At 40.2% G+C, this 19,320-nt stretch overlaps 1 protein-coding gene across 13 annotated transcripts in view; it reads left to right on the top strand.

The window, feature by feature from the left end:
- MEIS2 (Meis homeobox 2) overlaps positions 1–19,320 on the top strand; it is a 230,469-nt gene that overhangs the window by 40,202 nt on the left and 170,947 nt on the right. For 9 of the 13 annotated variants that reach the window (XM_081209146.1, XM_081209139.1, XM_081209145.1 and 6 more), the window contains one exon: positions 14,919–15,020. The exons of the other annotated variants lie outside the window; for them this stretch is intronic. In XM_081209146.1, coding sequence (XP_081065272.1) covers positions 14,919–15,020 — 102 coding nt within the window. The remainder of the gene's footprint in view (positions 1–14,918; positions 15,021–19,320) is intronic. 13 annotated transcript variants of the gene reach the window in all.

Here is a 19,320-nt window from a genome sequence, read left to right as displayed (position 1 = left end):
GTTTTCAATAAATGGAAAGTAGATTGAATATTTGGAGTTTGAAAGTCAGGAACACTTTTTAATTAATTAGGCCTTTAACTAGCATGCTCTTTGAAAACTACATTTGTTATAGATTACTTATGGGAGCTAAAGACTGGCATTATCTGAAGGGTCCACTTTAGCTGAAGTAGAGCCAAAAATGGGCAGAAGACAAGATTTGGTTTCTGATTTTGTTCCAGCATTGATGCAAAGCCATGTTTTGTGGTCATATTCTGTTATCGTGGCACTGTCTGATCCCATTAAACTGCTGTATTTGCACAGCATCACATAGGATTTTGCCATAAAGTATGTACAGTTTTAAGAGAACCTCCTGATTCTGTTTAAGTAAATTATATAATGCTAATTATACTATACTAATTATACTATTAACTCCAGAAGGGAAACTATTTTATGCATGGTGGGTTCAGTACACCTAATATTCCCCATGTACAAGTTCAGTGGTAATCAATGAGCAGTATTTGGTAGATTGTGTCAAATATCAACATTTAAAAATCATGGGTTGAATCTAATGGATGTTGCTCCACTGAGAAGATAGTCATCAGTAGAATGGGGATGAAAACAATTTTCAGAGATTCCTCCTCTTCCCTCTATCCCTACTAATCTATTTCAGAGCACATTTGGGGTGGGGTATGGAGAAAAAGGAACTGCAAAAAAATGGCCTCCTGATGGGTGTGTTTCATGAGCCAAGTGTTACTCACTAGATTTCATCCTATACATTTTTATATCTTTAGGTATGAATCAAAATCGGCATGAGCATTTTTTATGTTGCTGAAATCAGAGAACAGTCATACCAAAGTTAGTCACATTTAAATCTCATTTATTTCAGTAGGATATAGTTGAGCACATACAGTGGTGCCTCGGGTTACAGACTCCGCTAACCCAGAAATAGTACCTTGGGTTAAGAACTTTGCTTCAGGATGAGAACAGAAATCATGTGGCAGCACCGCAGCGGCAGTGGGAGGCCCCATTAGCTAAAGGTTAAGAACAGTTTCAGGTTAAGAACGGACCTCCAGAACGAATTAAATTCTTAACCCAAGGTACCACTGTACTCAATTAATTCTGCCACTAAAATCAGTGGGAATTAAAAATATTCAGTATGGAGGATTGAACATGGATTTTCAAATGAAAGTCAAGATTTTTGTGCAGAATATTTGAAATCACTTACTGATAACCTTGGCAAAATGTTCAGCGTCCATGGTCAGAGGCAGTATGCTTTGCATTCCTATTTCTGGAAACTGCAGAAATGGAGGGTGTTATTGTGTTCAAGTCCAGTTTCCAGTGTTCTAACAGGCATAAGAGCATAAGAAAAGCCTGCTGCATTTAATTTGGCACCCTGTTCTCATAGTGGCCACCCAGGTGGCTGTGGGAAACCTTCACATAGGACTAGAGCACAATAGCACTCTCCCCTCCTGTGGTATCCAGCAACTGTTATTCAGAAACATTACTGCCTCCAACCACAAACATTATGGCTAGCTAATTGCTGGTGAGCTAGCGGGTGCGGTTTCAGGAGCAGAGTGGAGGCAGAACTTCTTCCCTCTGGTCTTCTCTCTGGCTATAAAAGCCAGTGGGACCCAGGCCACATGTGGCTTGTTTAAATTCTAATTGGTTGTCCTGTGTTTATTTGCAACTATAACATGCCTTGTCCCAATGGCAGTGACTCCACTGTGCCTGGGCCTGTAACTGGCACAGGGTCAGTTCTGTACTGGTAAGGGCTTCTGGCATGATCCATAGTGTTGCCAAAGGAAGGAATATCATAGGTCTCCCAGCTCATGGGCACTAGAAACAGCGGACAAATGCAATCCTGTGCTTGGAAAGAGGATCCAGATATTTTTAATGGATTGTAGAGATCTGAGCAAGCTTGAAAGAAGAGGCATGGAGCTAGAGGAAAGAGAAAGGTTAAAGATTAAGGAGTACAAAGTCAAAAGTTGTGGTCAGCCGGTTGTGAAGATAGGGTAATTGATGGGAAGGAGGAAAGAGTAGAAAACTGGGGGAAGAAAGAACAAGTGTGTGGTTGGGAAAACAGGATGGGAAAGAATTCACATCATATTTTGTCAGTCTTTTTGATCATCATCACCGAAAAGGGAATTGTTATAGAGGAGAGTTTTAGGCAAAGATTGAAAAAAAGATTATCAGGATGATGGGAAATAGAATCAATTGATGAGAGAGAATAGCGTTTGGTAAAAAAAAAAACTTGACAGAATTGCAACTTGAGAGAAGGTAAATTTGGGTTTAAATAGTCAGATATTCTAATTGTATGTGGTGGCAGTACACACTACACATTCTTTACCCTGCAAACAAATGTCACAGAATGCAGGAAATGTGGGTTCAAATCACTTACATCACATTGAAAATGTTACCATATATTCACCCTTCACATTTAAGAGATGAAGATAGGATCCAGGATATGATAAAGCAATTTCCAGAGTGCAGCCATGTTGCAGCAAAAGAGAGTCTAAGTAAAAATAAATAATGCTGACAATATAATAGATGGGCACCCAACTCAGTGTATCAGATCAACCCACTGCAAAGACTTGGGCAAAGAGGTATGTCTTTAATGGGTACTGGAAGGTAAACAGAGATGGTACCAGTTGTATCTCGAAGGAAAGGGCGTTCCATAATGAGGTGCTGGCACTGAATAAGCTGTATCCTGTGTTGCCACACACTGTACTTCACCCAAAGACAGGTCAATAAAAGGATCTTTTCTGCAGGCCTTAATGCATAGGGAAGCTGGTATAGGGAAGGATGCCCTTTCAGATATTAAGACTCCAAGTAGTTTAGTGCTTTAAAGATCCAGGCAGAAGGGCTTCTTGGTAGTGACGCCCTCCCTGTGGAGTGCCCTCCCTTCAGATGTCAAGGAGATAAAGAACTACATAACTTTTAGATATCTAAAGCAGCCCTGTATCAGGAAGTTTTTAATGTTTGATATTTTACTATGTTTTATGCATGCTGTAAGCTGCCCAGAGTGGCTGGGGAAACCAATCCAGGTGGGTGAGGTATAAAAAAATATTATTGTTATTATTATTAATTCTCACTTTGAATGGACTCAGTAGCATATAGACAACCAGTACTGGCTAGCTTTTATACTATGATGGCAAAGGGTTGAAAATACTTGTGGTTGGGCAGACATCCTCAAGTGTCTTGTCCAACAACTGAAACTGATTTCAAATAGAAATAGTCTAACCAAACAGTATTAGACGCACCTCCTGCAGATCTGTACTAACAGTGACGTCGTTCACTGTGAATTCAAGTGATTTTACTTTCATGGTGCCTTCCCTTGCCCAAGACCATAGTCTTCTAGACGCGTGTGCTCATAGTCAGAGAATAGCCCCTTTCCCCTAACTGCACTGTGAGATAGCAAGTGGTTTTGAGAAAAATTGCTTGGAACACACAGTGAAATAATATTTTCAGATTTTTCTGACACCCTTGACAGCTAATCCTGTCCTGGGATAAGATAGCAGGAGTTTCATCAATATTTTTGTCATGTTTAGTTGCATGTGATGGTGATGGTGATGATGTGATCATCTCTATGCCTGACAACACCAGCCTCTTACCTGTGTGATTTTCTGATACTTTGCTCCAGATCTGGATCTAGAAATTATTTCTGTCCTTTGATAACCTCTCTCTAGTTTTTCATAACTGAAGATAAATGCCATTTTTATGCAGCATCTTGTTTTCAACTCATCCCCTGTGTTTGAAGAAGGCATAAACATATGTTACAGGGCTGTAGATACTAAATTGCCAAGCCTGGCACCAAATAACCTGCTGGAACTAAATGCCAGTGCAGAACATGTGCTTAATTTAACAGTCCATAACTGTGTTTTAGAACACTGACATACCTACCCAAAGGAAATCTCATAAAATGTAGGTCTTTAAAGTTCAGAGATTAAACCAATGAAACTACAGATGGCTTTTAGAATGTGCATGTTCATTCATTCATATTAATCCAAGAGAGGTAAAAATGTATGAAATATGAAATGTAAAATCACAGATAATCTTTTTCCTGGTAAGTGTACTTTGGTGAGTAGTTTTTAAAAATGAAAGGAAAAAATAACATTTGCAAAAGAAAACATGCTGCATTTTACATGAATAGTATAGCATATCTGAAATTGTAAGCAACCTTTCTGAGAGTATTTATGTGAGCCTTTTACATTATATCTTATGGCTCCTTCCAATTCTATTAAGGTGCACAATTAGAATACTGTTTATCCAGTTATCTTTCTTCATGTATATTCTGCCCGTTGCTGTTTTATATCGCAACACTTAACTAAAAGAGAACTTCAATGGATATCTTCTAGGGGGAAATGCTAATATAAGAACTTCTTTGCAAACTCCCTTGCAAAGGGATGGTAGCTGTGCAAAATAATGGAAACTCCTGTTAATTTCAGTGGTGTTAGGAAAAACAATGCTAGATTGTCCCTTGTATGTGGTAGCTCTTAGATGTCTTTTTAGCAATACAGAAAGCTCACATAAAATCAAAAGAACATAATAAAGTATCATCTAGTGTCATATTTATAGGTGCTTGGGCTAGATGACCCTCAGGGTCCCTTCAAACTCTGCAGTTCTATGATTCTATTATGTTAACTCAGACGTCATAATGGATATCTTAGCAACAGAAAGCTATCATGTGTTATTGTGGTAAGTTAGCAAAATTTAAGGTCCTCACAGTGGCGTACACAGGTTAAAATACATAACAAAACACAAGCCAATCAATTACATTGAATCAAAACAACTGGCCCAGCACTTTGTAGGAGCTAGACACCACCGTGGGAGCAGGGCTGGGGCGGGAGAGTGCTAGAGCTCTGTCTGGTCAAGTTGCATGGAATCAATTTCAATCCGTTATCCTCGAGGATGTGGACAGGCTGCTTGGATGCGTGAAACCAACCACCTGTCTCCTTGATCCTTGCCCATCCTGGCTAATAAAAGCAAGCCGGGAAGGGCTGGGCGATGGGCTCTGCGGGGTGGTGAATGCTTCCCTCTGTGAGGGAACATTCCCAGATCCGCTGAAAGAGGCGGTCATTAAACCGCTTCTTAAAAAAACATCTTTAGACCCGGCCAGTATGGCCAACTATCGCCCAGTCTCAAATCTTCCATTCTTGGGCAAGGTGATTAAGCACGTGGTTGCTGAACAACTCCAGGCACGCCTGGAGGATGCGGACCATTTGGATCCCTTCCAATCAGGGTTCAGGCCTCATCATGGGACTGAAACTGCCTTGGTCGCGCTGGTTGATGATCTCCGGCAAGCTAGGGACAAAGGTGAGAGTTGTTTCCTAGTTTTGCTGGATCTCTCAGCGGCCTTTGATACAATCAACCATAACATCCTTCTGGACCGTCTAGAGGGGCTGGGAGCTGGGGGCACTGTTATACAGTGGTTTCGCTCCTTCCTCCTGGGCCGTGTTCAGAAAGTGGTGGTGGGGGGTGAGTGTTCAGACCCCTGGGCCCTCACTTGTGGGGTTCCTCAGGGTTCCTTCCTCTCCCCCATGCTTTTTAACATCTATATGAAGCCGCTGGGAGAGATCATCAGGGGGTTTGTACTGGGTGTCCATCAATATGCAGATGATACCCAGCTCTACCTCTCTTTCAAATCAGAACCAGTGAAGGCGGTGAAGGTCCTGTGTGAGTGCCTGGAGGCGGTTGGAGGATGGATGGCGGCTAATGGATTGAAGTTGAATCCTGACAAGACAGAAGTACTGTTTTTGGGGGACAGGGGGCGGGCTGATGTGGAGGACTCCCTGGTCCTGAATGGGGTAACTGTGCCCCTGAAGGACCAGGTGCGTAGCCTGGGAGTCATTTTGGACTCACAGCTGTCCATGGAGGCGCAGGTCAATTCTGTATCTAGGGCAGCTGTCTACCAACTCCACCTGGTACGCAGGCTGAGACCCTACCTGCCCGCGGACTGTCTCGCCAGAGTGGTGCATGCTCTAGTTATCTCCTGCTTGGACTACTGCAATGCGCTCTACGTGGGGCTACCTTTGAAGGTGACTCGGAAACTACAACTAATCCAGAATGCGGCAGCTAGACTGGTGACTGGGGGCGGCCGCCGAGACCACATAACACCGGTCTTGAAAGACCTACATTGGCTCCCATTACGTTTCTGAGCACAATTCAAAGTGCTGGTGTTGACCTTTAAAGCCCTAAACGGCCTCGAGCCAGTATACCTGAAGGAGCGTCTCCACCCCCATCGATCTGCCGGGACGCTGAGGTCCAGCACCGAGGGCCTTCTGGCGGTTCCCTCATTGCGAGAAGCAAAGCTACAGGGAACCAGGCAGAGGGCCTTCTCGGTAGTGGCGCCCGCCCTGTGGAACGCCCTCCCACCAGATGTCAAAGCGATAAATAACTACCTGACATTCAGAAGTCATCTTAAGGCTTCAGGGAAGTTTCAGGGAAGTTTTTAATCTGTGATATTTTAGTGTATTTTTGGTTTCTATGGAAGCCACCCAGAGTGGCTGGGGAAACCCAGCCAGATGGGCGGGGTACAAATAATATATTATTATTATTATTATTATTATTATTATTATTATTATTATTATTATTTATTATTTGTACATGCTCTCCTTTGTACATGATGTCTTGTAACATATTTTGAGGGGTTGGGGAAGGAAAGTGATTAATTCTTCCTAATCTTCTCTGTATCGTCCCAATTTTAGTGTATATACTGCTGAAGCGAGCACGAAAGGGTTTTAGTTTTCCCCATGCTTGTTCATACCTTGTTTTGATAAGAGAATGCCTTTGAAAACAAGTTAGGTTCCACCTGCCTTACAAGGACATTGTTTGTAAATGTAAAGTTTTATGTACCTCAGTGGAGAATAGTGCATTGTTAAGAGCAACTGCAAGTATCACATGATACAACCTTTTGACAACCAAGTGTCTGCTGCAGACATCTGTGATGATGACTTTTTGACCTAAGAAAGAATGCTCTGAAGGTGGGGGAATGCAGCTATCAGGCCTGTTCTAGGCAGCACTGAATAAGCTCACAGAGGCTCAGGCACTTTCTTAATTTACTTTTCCGTTTCAGCACAAACTTGTTATGCCAGAAGTAAACAGAATCATAAAGCATAAGTGAAAAAAGTTCTGATTGAGACCACTGCAAATCAGGAAATAAAAGAAGCCAGGGTGATACTGACAGGAAACCAATATCTGTGAGATCAGAACCAAGCCTCAACGTTTACATCTAGCATAGGAATTTCCCCCCAGCTAGGACTGCATTCCCTGTGAAAACCCTTAGTGGGGGGCATACCAGGAGAAATAGGGTCCAGGCCAAACATGGAGCCCCCCCTTTTCTCTCTCTATCTCACACACCTACTTTCCATTTCATTTCCTCCCTATTTTTCTCTATCTTTATTTCTGCCCCATCCACTCCTAGCTTTCCCACCCCCACAATTAGGCTTTAAAACAAACTAACAACAACAACAACAACCACAACCACCTACCATTGGCACCAATGGAATAAAATCTAAGTGAGGGTGGGAAGGAGAATTATAGCAGGCTGGGGAAATTCCTCATTATAAAGAGAATTCTAATCTAGTTCAGCCATAAAAAACCTGTGCAGGAAGGTTGGGAATGGAGCTAGTGGAGGAAGGGATGTTGGAGGTAGAGTGGCATGCAAGACCACACCTGCTTCACACTCCATCCCATGTGTGTTCTTTGAACACCTTAAAAGAGCAACAGAAATACCTCACCATGTCTGTCTGTTGCAGGAAAAACCTTTATGCAAACTGATGCCTGAGCAGCGCTCTTCTTTTTGTTTTATGTGTTGGGCTGTGAACCATTGCTCTAAAAGCACTATTGTAGCACTGATCTTTGCAAAAAGAAAAGCAGTAACAATTCCTTACGTATCCTGTACTCAGAAAAATGTTATCATCCTTCCTGTTCACTAGTATTGGTCCTGTGAGATCCTTTAAATATGCCAGCATGTTGGCAGTGCCTCTTATTGTAAAATGTTATCATGTTTATTCAAAGGCAACCTCTGGCTGCCTGTTGGTCAACGTGCATTGATTGCCCTTTCATTGTCATGGGTGTTGTGATTACTGTTCGCAAGCATTCATGACACTTTATTTTTTAAAACAAGTGATGTTATTGAAATCTATAACTTCTGAAAAGACAGTCACAAATATTCCATTCTGAAAGGTGGAGTAGTCTTGAATAGAACAGGTTACATTTTCTTTTTTAACCTTAGTCCCCAAATATGTCTGCATGCTTCAGTTCTGATTTCTCAGCTAGTTGGGTCCCAGGAGGCCTTATTGAGTGTTGTGCTGCTCAGGGAGCTGCAGCTGTATGAAACAGGGGGGAAATGTAGTTTGTATGAATTGTTCTTTTACCTTGGTTTGGGTTCAGAATGGCAGCTGCACTCCGACTTTGTGTGCGACAGCACAAAGGACAGCAAAAGTGAAAAGCAAGTCAGCAAGTAGAGAGACAAAAGCAGCGATCAGCTAATACAGCTCCACATGGCCTGACTAATTTATGAGAAAAAAACTGTTCTGTTCATTGGATCAGCACTCTGAGGAGGCAGGTGGAATTGTAGGAAGTTTTCATTGACTCTCTTGAGCAACTAAGGAAGCCACTAGAGATTCTTCTCAGTTTGAACTTTATCAGGGTCTACGCTTAATCAATAAGGTATTGGAAAAAGAATTAATTACTAAAGCAGAATAAAACAGCTGCATTTTAAACTAAGGATCTATCAATTCAGTAATCTTCCAGTTACAGGCTAGGTGCCGTGAGGATCATTTTGACTTCATGTAATGAGGAACTGAGGGAGTTTCCTCATGAACAGGCTGGGAATTCACATTAGCCTATTTCAGCTATTTGTCATCAGTACAACTCATTTCTCCTCTTCTGAATTATAGTTTGTGTTTGATATACTGTCAAACCCACAGAATTCCCATATTCATGGTACTGAAAGCATTAATGCGGAAATCATTATCACCATGAGAAAAAGTCTTAACCTTCCTGAGCCTCTTTATTCTAAAGCCTGTGGCCTGAGTGGTTTCATGCCGGACATACCTCTATTGTGCTCATTGTGAGGGTCAGGGACCTGCCTGTTGAAGAAGCAGTAATTTGAACAGAGCCTGTAAATGTTTCATCTGTAATTTCCATAATGGTGAATTTCAAGGAGGGCTGAGAAGGGTTATGGGAGATGAATTAGGTTTTTAGTGAGCTCATTAGGAAGCCAAACAGAGTTTAGACAGCAAGGCGGTGAGTGTGGCTGTAATCAGTTCTGCTCGCTTTGTTCCCTGCCTTCGGGACATTTTTTCAAAAACTTCATGGCAGGGGATGATGAGAATATAGTGAGCAGAGGCTACAATCTGATGGTTGACTTGTTGACTTGTAAACCTCTTAATTCATTTTTTGTTCAATTTAATCTTTTCTTTCTTAAGGAAAATTAGTTGAATGTTAGCCTTCTTTGCACTATTCACCTTTTAAATTATGCTCATTTTGAAGAGCTTGTTATGCCTGAATAAACATGAAATGACTTGGCATTTTCCCATAAGAGGCACACCCATTTTAACACCATGTATTTACCATTCCTGGAAATGTCTCATTAACTTCTGAAAATCTGTGAGCATGATATTTTTGGGCTACTGTAACACACCTCTTGGCAGTCACAGAAGGCAGTTTGGTTAATGCCTCATAATATCAATTTTTATTCTCGACATGAAGGAAGGCTCTCTATAGAAAATTGATGCAGTTTGCTCAGCTAATTTTCATGCTCATTCCAATTAATTTAACATGACCCAGATTTTCTTCCTCGGGCTCATCCTGACTAATTAGTAAGGCAACACCTAGAACAAGTTCTGTTTAATAACATTGAGGAACACTAGTTGTGAGTGATTTTGATGCTAATAAAGATATTCACTGGTGGGACAGATATTTGATGTCAATTATGGTATGTAATTTAGAAGTCCCAATGTGCTACAGAGAGTATAGGAAGGCTAGCAAATCACTATGGGGAGATAATGGTGTTTTTAAGTCTTCCACAGCACCTAACTACCCTGTGGGACCAATTAGGGTGTGGTGTGTGTGTGTGTGTTTGGTGCAACTAGTAGCATTGCCAACTAATTCTACCGTAATGAATGGGAAGGTGCTGTTTAGGAGTCTGGGAACCTTCAAAAATAGGTCCATGTCTGATATTTATTGAACTTTATCTTACAAGGTAAAAGCAGTTATGAATACAGTAAAAACAACTGCTTCAACAAAAAAGATGTTTTCCCCAGCTACTTGATCCAGGCTTCAAGTTTTTTGTCATTTATATGAATCGTTTTCTAGAGGTTGTTTTTAGCTTTTTAAAAGGCACTTAAATTTAGATGTGTGTTTATGTATGATCGCTTGTTTCACATATTGCAAAAACAATACAATAAACAGGACTTTTGGAACACTGTAACTAGTTTTTGTTTTGGAGGCTGCAAAATAATTTGGAAATATCATATATTTGTTTTTATTAAAGCAAACAAACCAGATTCTACTGTCTCGCACCTTAGTATAGATACATTTTTACCAGTATTTTAACTGGCACTGGAAAAGCTTTTTAAAAAGAGTAGAACAATGGAATTTGGGTCCCGTGAATTATATCATGCCTGCTTATGGGAATTGCCTGTTTTTATTTTAAAAGCTTATGTGTGTGTGTGTGTGTTCTTGAATTCTTTACCAACAATTATTCACTGGCTCTCTCAATAGACACAATTTTTTTCTGAAACTTTGCAGTAGTTATTAGGTAAAGTAAAGGGACCCCTGACCATTAGGTCCAGTCGTGGCCGACTCTGGGGTTGCGGTGCTCATCTCATTTTCTTGGCCGAGGGAGAAGGCATACAGCTTCTGGGTCATGTGGCCAGAATGACTAAGCCGCTTCTGGCGAACCAGAGCAGCACATGGAAATGCCGTTTACCTTCCCGCCGGAGCGGTACCTATTTAGCTACTTGCACTTTGACGTGCTTTTGAACTGCTAGGTTGGCAGGAGCAGGGACCGAGGAATGGGAGCTCACCCCGTTGCGGGGATTCGAACTGCCAACCTTCTGATCAGCAAGTCCTACGCTCTGTGGTTTAACCCACAACGCCACCCGCGTCCCTGCAGTAGTTATTAGGTATGGATAATCAATTAGCAGCTCACTGGAGCTCAAAGCCAGCATGGCGTTTGTTTTTTACTCAGGAGAGAGTACATGGCCATGAGAGGTTGATCTGTTATTAATATAATGGAGGAAGGGAATAAGTGACAAAGTACATGTAAGTCCCTCTATCAGAACGCTCATTATCCACAAATTCAGTTATCCAAGCACAAGGAATTAGTACCCAGACCTCGCTATACACACCACAGATTCAGATATCCAAACAGCCAGAGTTTGGCCATTTCTTTACTTGTTCATGTTTTGCTGGTGGGCGACAGCCATTTGGGGCAGAACCCAGGAAGGAAGGGATGGAGGAAGGGAGAGAGATCAGACGAATCAGAGAGCAGAGATCAGGCAGACCAGTTTTTGCCATTTCAGGAAGGAACTATGAGATGTTCACCTAATGAATGACTTCCTAGGAATACACTGTGTTTGGAAAATGGGACCCATGCATAAATCTTACACCAAATCATGGGAACTATGGGTGGAAAAGATCTGCAGAGTAGGACATCTATTCTATTATTCATCTTCCCCTGCCTCAATAATGTAAGACCAGTGTTAGCCATGATTGTGCCAATGTAACCCATTACTATACAGTTTTACTCATCAAATTCTCAAAGATTTACTCTCAGGAAAGTGTGTATGGTATTTTATTTGTATGTATAGATACTTTTATACCATTTTTCTAGCTCTACGTTTTCAGTGGAACTTACAGTATAGTGTTAAAAACAAAAAAAAGCAACAACAGATATTTAAAAACAACGATAAACAAAACAACTACAGAGAGAGAGCGCGCGCGCACACAATCAGTACAGTGGAGCAAAATTAGATCAGCGGTAATAACTCATATCTCTTACAAGCCAAGGGCCTGTTGGAACTTGACATCTCATGGGATAGTAGGTTCTAAAGCTAAGGCATAGCAACAGAGAAGTCTCTGGCCAGTATTCCTGACAATTGAACCTCAGATACTGACCTCATGGAATGTTTTGTATTGAAACTATAGTGACTGTATCATCACTTCTTCAAGTAAGCAGGAAAAAAATCAGTGAAATAAGGTATCACCGAATACCCATATTTCCTATTGTGTTTCTCTAAATGCAAATAGGGAAATAATAATAATTTTCTCCCTATGCTAACTTTTTGTAAATAGGACTCATCAATTTAATCATGAACTTCTATAATATACAAATAATCAAAGTAAAAGATGCATTGCTAACATCAAAACTCTGAGCTACCATATTGATAACAGATCCTTTTACAATATCAGTGTACTAAAATCAGGGAGAACTCTTTTAAGATGCACACATTTCTTAGTTCTATATATTTGTGACCCCATTAAGCTTACTCAAGAATTGTTATTTTGTCAATGTGGCAAAATTAGATAGAAACATCTGCAGGGTGTAGGTTCTTCAGTGGCAAAATTAGTCCCAGTTAGAAGCAGCAACTGTATAATCTTGTAGTTGAAAAATGAAGTTGACTACTTTTGTGGTGATCTCTGACTGGTGTTGGAGCACGACAATTCTGTACTATTGGGTCAGCAATGAAATGGTGCAAAGTCAGCTGATTCTTTTTTTTTTATCTCATCAAGAATGTAAGAATGTATTCACTAAGGGAAATGACTCCCTTGACTTGCATGATCATGAACTGGAAATTTGCTGTATCAGCATATTTAGCTAAGAATGCTGCTTTACTGGTGGAGCTGAAATCTGATCTTAGAGCAAAGATATTTGGTCTTGTGTTATGTTACTTTTTCAAAGACAAGTTTAACGGTTAAATTGGGGGGGGGGTGCTCCTGAGAATGCCTCTTTATGCTCTTCAGCTTCTTAGAATCACAACTGCTTAGGACCACAACCAAATACTGCATTTGGAAGTAACTGTAAACTACATGAATAAGCTGCAGAGGCCTCAGGCTTTCACAATCCCTTCCCTCTGGTTCCATGTGCCTGGGAGGAATTCAGAAGCTTGTACTTTTGTTTTTAGTTTCCCATTTAATCTGAATTGTGCATTGTGATTTACACTAACGAAGATTAGTGTAGCTTCGTAAGTTTCATCAGCTTCATAATCTATGGTTAGTTCAAGTAAGCCAACTTCATAACCCATGGTTAGTGTGTTACATCATTAGCCTTGGTTCACTTGGAACTGCAAGTTATGTTTTCTCAATACTGAAAGTACAAACTTCTGAAGTCATTCTCCTGACTGGCAGCAGAGGGGAAAGGGGAATGCACGAGCCTGGGGCATGTTGTGGCTTATCCATCAGATGTTTAACCATGGTTTAGCATTGCATCCAAATATGCCTTAGATTCAGGGCTATTTTTTTTTTTGTAATTTTTGTTTAAATTGTTGGAAAAGTAATAAATATTTTCAAAAAAAAAAAAAAAAGATTCAGGGCTATTGAGTGCAATTGAGTTGACTTATCTAGCACACCTAGATTGTGAGCTAAATGTGTATCATGGTGAAAAAGGCAGCCTCATTAATTTTAAACATCAGGGAGAGAAGAAAGAAGGTGCAGTTGCCTAATTTGGGACAAATTTGTTTGCAATGATTATTTTTGTCACACAATAAATTAACAAACCTTACCACTAAGCTTATGCTTGTCTCCTCACAAGTCCCATTGAATTCATTGAGACTTACTCCCAGGTAAATGTATAAGGTTGCAGTCTTAGTATTCTTGGCTTCAAGCCCATAAATCACAGGTGTATTTTATAATAAAAAATACACTTATTCCACCTTATTAAATCTTCACTGTGCTGTTTTCTATCATTATTTCTCAAAATTGGATCCCCAGCTGTTGTTGGACTACAACTCCCATCATCCCTGACCACTGGACCTGCTAGCTAGAGGTGATGGAAGTTGTAGTCCAACAACAGCTGGGGACTCAAGTTTGAGAATTCAGTGGTAACTGATGTCATGCCTTCCAGATGATGTTGGACTTCAACTCCCATTATCCCTGACCATTGACCATGTTGGCCGGCCCTGATGGGTGTTATAGCTGATGCAAAGTGGGGCAAAATCATGTCAATAAACTCTGCTTCTCTTTTTCTCTCTATGGCAATAAGCAAGGACCAGAGAGAGAGAGAGAGAGAATCAGATTGAAGCCACAGCATGGGAGTAAGGGTGGGTTAAGCCTTTCTCCTGTGCTGTCCCTCAGATTTCCTTTTTGTCCTGTGGCAAAAAGCATACAGGTATGTATATGGAAGTAAAACTAAAAGCCAAAACAAAACCCAACATGGCAATATATCCAATCACAAATCACCTAGCATCTTGCCCACTTTAGCTTTTAAAAAAGCAATTAACTTCAGTGTGAAGTAGAGTAAACTTCTTGCATGTCACATCAGGAAAATGGTTATTTATGGAACCCCGTTGAAGCCCTGTGACTTATTTGCATAAAAAAGAACATTTCAATAAATTCCTATAATAAATGCTGCAGATTTTTGTTAGCAATTATAAATTTTCCAGTTTATATTTACTAATACTGCTATTTTTTATTATTATTCTGGGACTGTAACAAGTTTAAAGGTCTAATACATGTAATGTAGTTGCTAGATGTATCCAGTATTAGTGTTTTTGTACATGAACGTCCATTCTCCATGTAATAGTAGCCACAGAGTTCAACTTCAATAAAAGTGATTGCTGTCTTGTCGTCCACTGGCTTCAGCAGCTTTTAGATAGCAATGTATTTCCTAAATCAGAAAAATAAAATTTATTTTTTAAAGTTAAAAGGTTTAAGTTAAACCTGCAAAAGTTTCAGTGTTCCAATTTAACCCTTGACATTCTGGCATTTTCCAGACTGCCAGCCAAATGAACACTTTAGGAGGAGGTGTATAAATATGTCTGCAGCACCCAGAGAGTTAATCCACCCCATTGTGCATAGGTGTTGGAGCTCTTATGGTATGTAAGATCGTATAAAATTTAGAGTTATTATGTATTCTCCTTTAATATATGCGTTTTTCCAGTAAGCACCTTTTGAAAACTTAGGTTTTCTTATTGGCACTATTAGATATGCATACATGAGGGGCTGGGACACAGCTGGTATTACACCACACTCCAGATTTAGCATGCAATATCTTCCTCTCATCGTTATGCCACATTCAGTGTCACACTCTGAATAAAGATTCCTAGCCACAATTTATGCAGCGGAGTGTTCCAAACTAATGCCAAACTCATTCAGAAGTAACAGATTTGACACAAGGCAGTTTCTAGAAATGGAGCCACCACTGATGAGCTGTGTGCCTGCTGAGATTGGCAGAGATGCAATGTCTCAGACTGAAAATGGAATCTCTCTCTAAAGTGAGCTGGTTGGCATTATTTGCAAATCAGTACACGGGGTTTGTTTCTCTCCAAACAGACTATATGTGGAAGCCAAGGTCTGGTTCATGGCTTGATACGCATGGTTTGTTTGGGAGAAACAAACTACAAGTGCTGGTCTGTGCATAATTCTAAGTTGTTTCCTCTCAGCTTGGCAAAGAGAAGTGCAGGGAAGGCGCAGCAGTGAGGACTAGGATGCTGCTATTTCACAGCAAGCCATGGTTTGCTTCTAACTATGGCCCACTAGTTGACGCAAACAGGGCCACTAAGTTAGAACCACCATCACCCCTCCATCCTCCAGTGGCAGCATAAGCAACCTAGCCCCACTGAGCCCCAAACATGCCCAAGACATACAACATTCAGCTGCCATTTAACAACCACTGAAGCTACTTTGACTAATTGGAGCATTCACAGCAGCTATGATAATTCAGACCTATATCTTGTCATGGGAGGAACAAGGTAGTTCAGGCTCATTGTCCCTAGCAAGGAAGCTGTTGCAACTGCTTCAGACAGTAACTCCAGATTTGGTAGTTCTTGTGTGGCTTTTGGGCAATTCAATATTTCAACATAGAATTTATTGGGAATTATCTGCCAGGATTGGGGAGTGAGGGCTAAGTGAATGCAGTATGGGAGGGTTCTGGGCAATGCATATATTTACCATTTGTTTATTTAGAATGCAGGTTATTTACTAATTTTTGAAAAGCCATTTAGCACCTGCTTCATTGTAAAGATTTCATGGCTGTTGATAGTATGACCTGTTAGACCTGTTAAACTATACGCAGTGCTTTTTTCTGGGGGGATGCAGGGGTACCATACCCCTAAACATTTTCTGAATCTAAGTTTGGCCTCATTGAGGGGCAGTATTTCAATATGAGTTGGAAAATGAGAGTACCCCTAAAAAAAATTTAGGGGGGGAAAGCACTGATTATACTGCTGCTAATACACAATGGTCACTTCTATAACTTTTGGTGAGCTGGAGAGGGTGTTATTCCTCCTAAAACAAGCTGTTATGCCTTACTGCATTTTTAGTAATAATGCTTTATGGGAGAGTATATCATTTCAGCTCTATTAGGGTCAAACAGTTTTACTGCAGTTTTGCAACATTTACATTCAATTTGCATATATAATCCTGCTTTCAGGTAGTTAGCTGCTGCATCATTGTCATTGTAGTGACACAGACCCAGAAAAGATTCACAAACAGACAATCTGAGAATGTTTTGTTATATATATTGTAGCAATTTAAGATTCTCATCTAGATCACATCAGAGAGCTTTATAATTCGTAAATAGTTCCTGGTTTGACTCAGAGTGTTCTGTTGCTGTCACAGTTGCAATACTGTGAACATATGGATTGTTAAATTTTGTTAAAGAAATTCTAACATTGGTAAATAATAGTTACAAAATATAATTAAAATGCAGTTGAAATTATATATAAATTCATACACACGCACACACAAATTCAAGAACTATAATTTTTCTAAAAGTGGCTCAAAGTGCTTTTAGATGCCATTGTTAGGTGGTTAAAATTTTATACCTGAGTAATAAAATCTTAAAATTGAGGTTTCTAATGAGAATATTAATAGAGCACTAGTAATATTACTGCACTAGGTACCATTACAACAGAGATGGCCATTATATAAAAAGGCAGTGGTACTTAACTGCATGTTTAACAATGCTTTCTGTTGTAAACTACTCTTCATTAAAATGTTCCCTTCTCTTCTTTAAAACAAATACCCATTTTTCCCACCATTAAAGATGAAATAGAATAATAGAATTGCAGAATTGGAAGAGACCACGAGGATCATCTAGTCCAGCCCTCTGCATTCACCTGACATGGGGCTTGAAGCCACAACCTTGGGATTAAGAGTCTCATACTGTACCAATTGAGCTATCCAGCTTCATAAAGGAACATTTCTAATCTATGAAGCAATACAATGTTTAACATGATAAATTATCCACTTATCAAAGAGTAACAAACATCATTATATCAGAATGGCAACTTCAGACTGTCAAAGGTCTCAGATGTATGTAGAAACGCTAAGCATGTGGTAACTAACTACTTGATGGGCATAATTAGTGGCCCTAATCATGGAAACGTAGAATTGTAGAGTTGGAAGGGATCCCGGGGGTCATCTAGTCCAAGCTCCTGCAATGCAGGAGTATCACCTTGATCATACATGACAGATTGCCATCCAACCTCTGTTTAAAAACCTCAAAGTAACAATTGTGCACTTGTTTGCACCACTGAAAACCCAACCAATGAGCCTTCTTGGTGCTCTGATAACTAAGGCCAAGATTCAAAAGAGCTTGTGTTTGTACAATGGGATTTCTAAAGGCAACAGCTGATGTCCATGCTATATGACAAATAGCTCCTCAGTTATAATGTGGCATGAACAGGGGAAAAGGCAGGTGGAGAAGAGTAAGAAGTCAAAAGCTTTCTTAGATGTACTGAATCAATTGGATTCTTTGGATCATAGCCTAAGAAACCTACTCTCACACAGGCTTTTACAGGCAAGGGCCTAGAAGATAAACAGAGCAAAAGGGAAAATAAGAAACAAAATCATGGCTAACTTAACACTCAGATACAGTTATTAGTTTATACATAATAGACTGTTTAAAAACTGCACTCTAATGGAAATAATTTTAATTATACGGACAATTATATCCAGTTAACTCTTTTAAAAAGCTGATGAAGTAACTTGTTTTAAAAATATATGGGCACTTAACTAATTCTGTTTAACCCTTTTGCTAAAAATTGTTTTTTTCTAAGTACAGCGTTTAAATAGCATGCTTATTTATAGAAAGCAATTACATTGAATTGAACTATGGGATCTATCTTTGTAGAAGCATTAGGATATACCTAGCAGTTCAAAAGCACGAAGTGCAAGTAGATAAATAGGTACCACTCCGGCGGGAAGGTAAACAGATTTTCCGTGCACTGCTCTGGTTCGCCAGAAGCGGCTTAGTCATGCTGGCCACATGACCCGGAAGCTGTACGCCGGCTCCCTTGGCCAATAAAGTGAGATGAGTGCCGCAACCCCAGGGTCGGCCACGACTGGACCTAATGGTCAGGAGTCCCTTTACCTTTTTACAAGATGATAATTCCACTGAATAGAGCTGTGCCAGCCCAGTTCTAATGCCCATTGAATTATTAACTCAAGATAAAAGAGCATGATTTAATAAGGCTCTCAGTGAGAAACCAGTAGAATGTTTTAGCTGAATGCTTGCATGCTTGTTAGCTTGTGTATGACAAGGCTCTGAGCTGGCTCGCTTTACTTGGGTAAGATTGCCATTAAAAATCAGTGTGAGTCAAATCTGAATAAGAAAAGCAAGACTGGATCCTGGTGTCATACAGTTTCTAAACTATGTTCCCTAGATCACCCTCAGCTTCAAATATCTTAATTATAGCATTCAGTAGCATTGTGGGAAAGTGTCTATGGATTTTGGTAACCTGATCACTATGGTCTTCCTCTTCTTGGTCTCTCTCTTTCTGTTTCTTCTTGTTGCAGCAAGAGCCATGATAGTATCTGTCACATTCTTTGGATGACTTAAGGGTAGCAGTCTTCTGTGTTTGGGGCTGGAAATTGTGAACTGTGTTCGCAGAAATGCCACACAAGGGAGGTGAAAAGCACATTAAGAAGCTTTAGCATTAGATAGTGCAGTGCAAGCAGAGCTGAATTTGAGAGCTGGAACTTAAGTGGGCATTTGTCCCTGCTCTATTCCTTAATAAAATCTGAGCATTAACTGTAGTAAAGGGCATTTGAGAGCTCACTAAAAATGAATCATTGGGATGCTCAGCAGAGCTTTATTATGATATATTGTGAAGAACTTTAAAACATCTACTATACACTTACATATATACCGACCAGAGATGTCTGTTTATT

The sequence above is a fragment of the Podarcis bocagei genome (assembly GCF_964188305.1).
Source record: "Podarcis bocagei genome assembly, chromosome: 1".
In the NCBI taxonomy this organism is placed as follows: Eukaryota; Metazoa; Chordata; class Lepidosauria; order Squamata; family Lacertidae; genus Podarcis; species Podarcis bocagei.
This window is presented reverse-complemented; position numbering and strand designations above follow the sequence as displayed.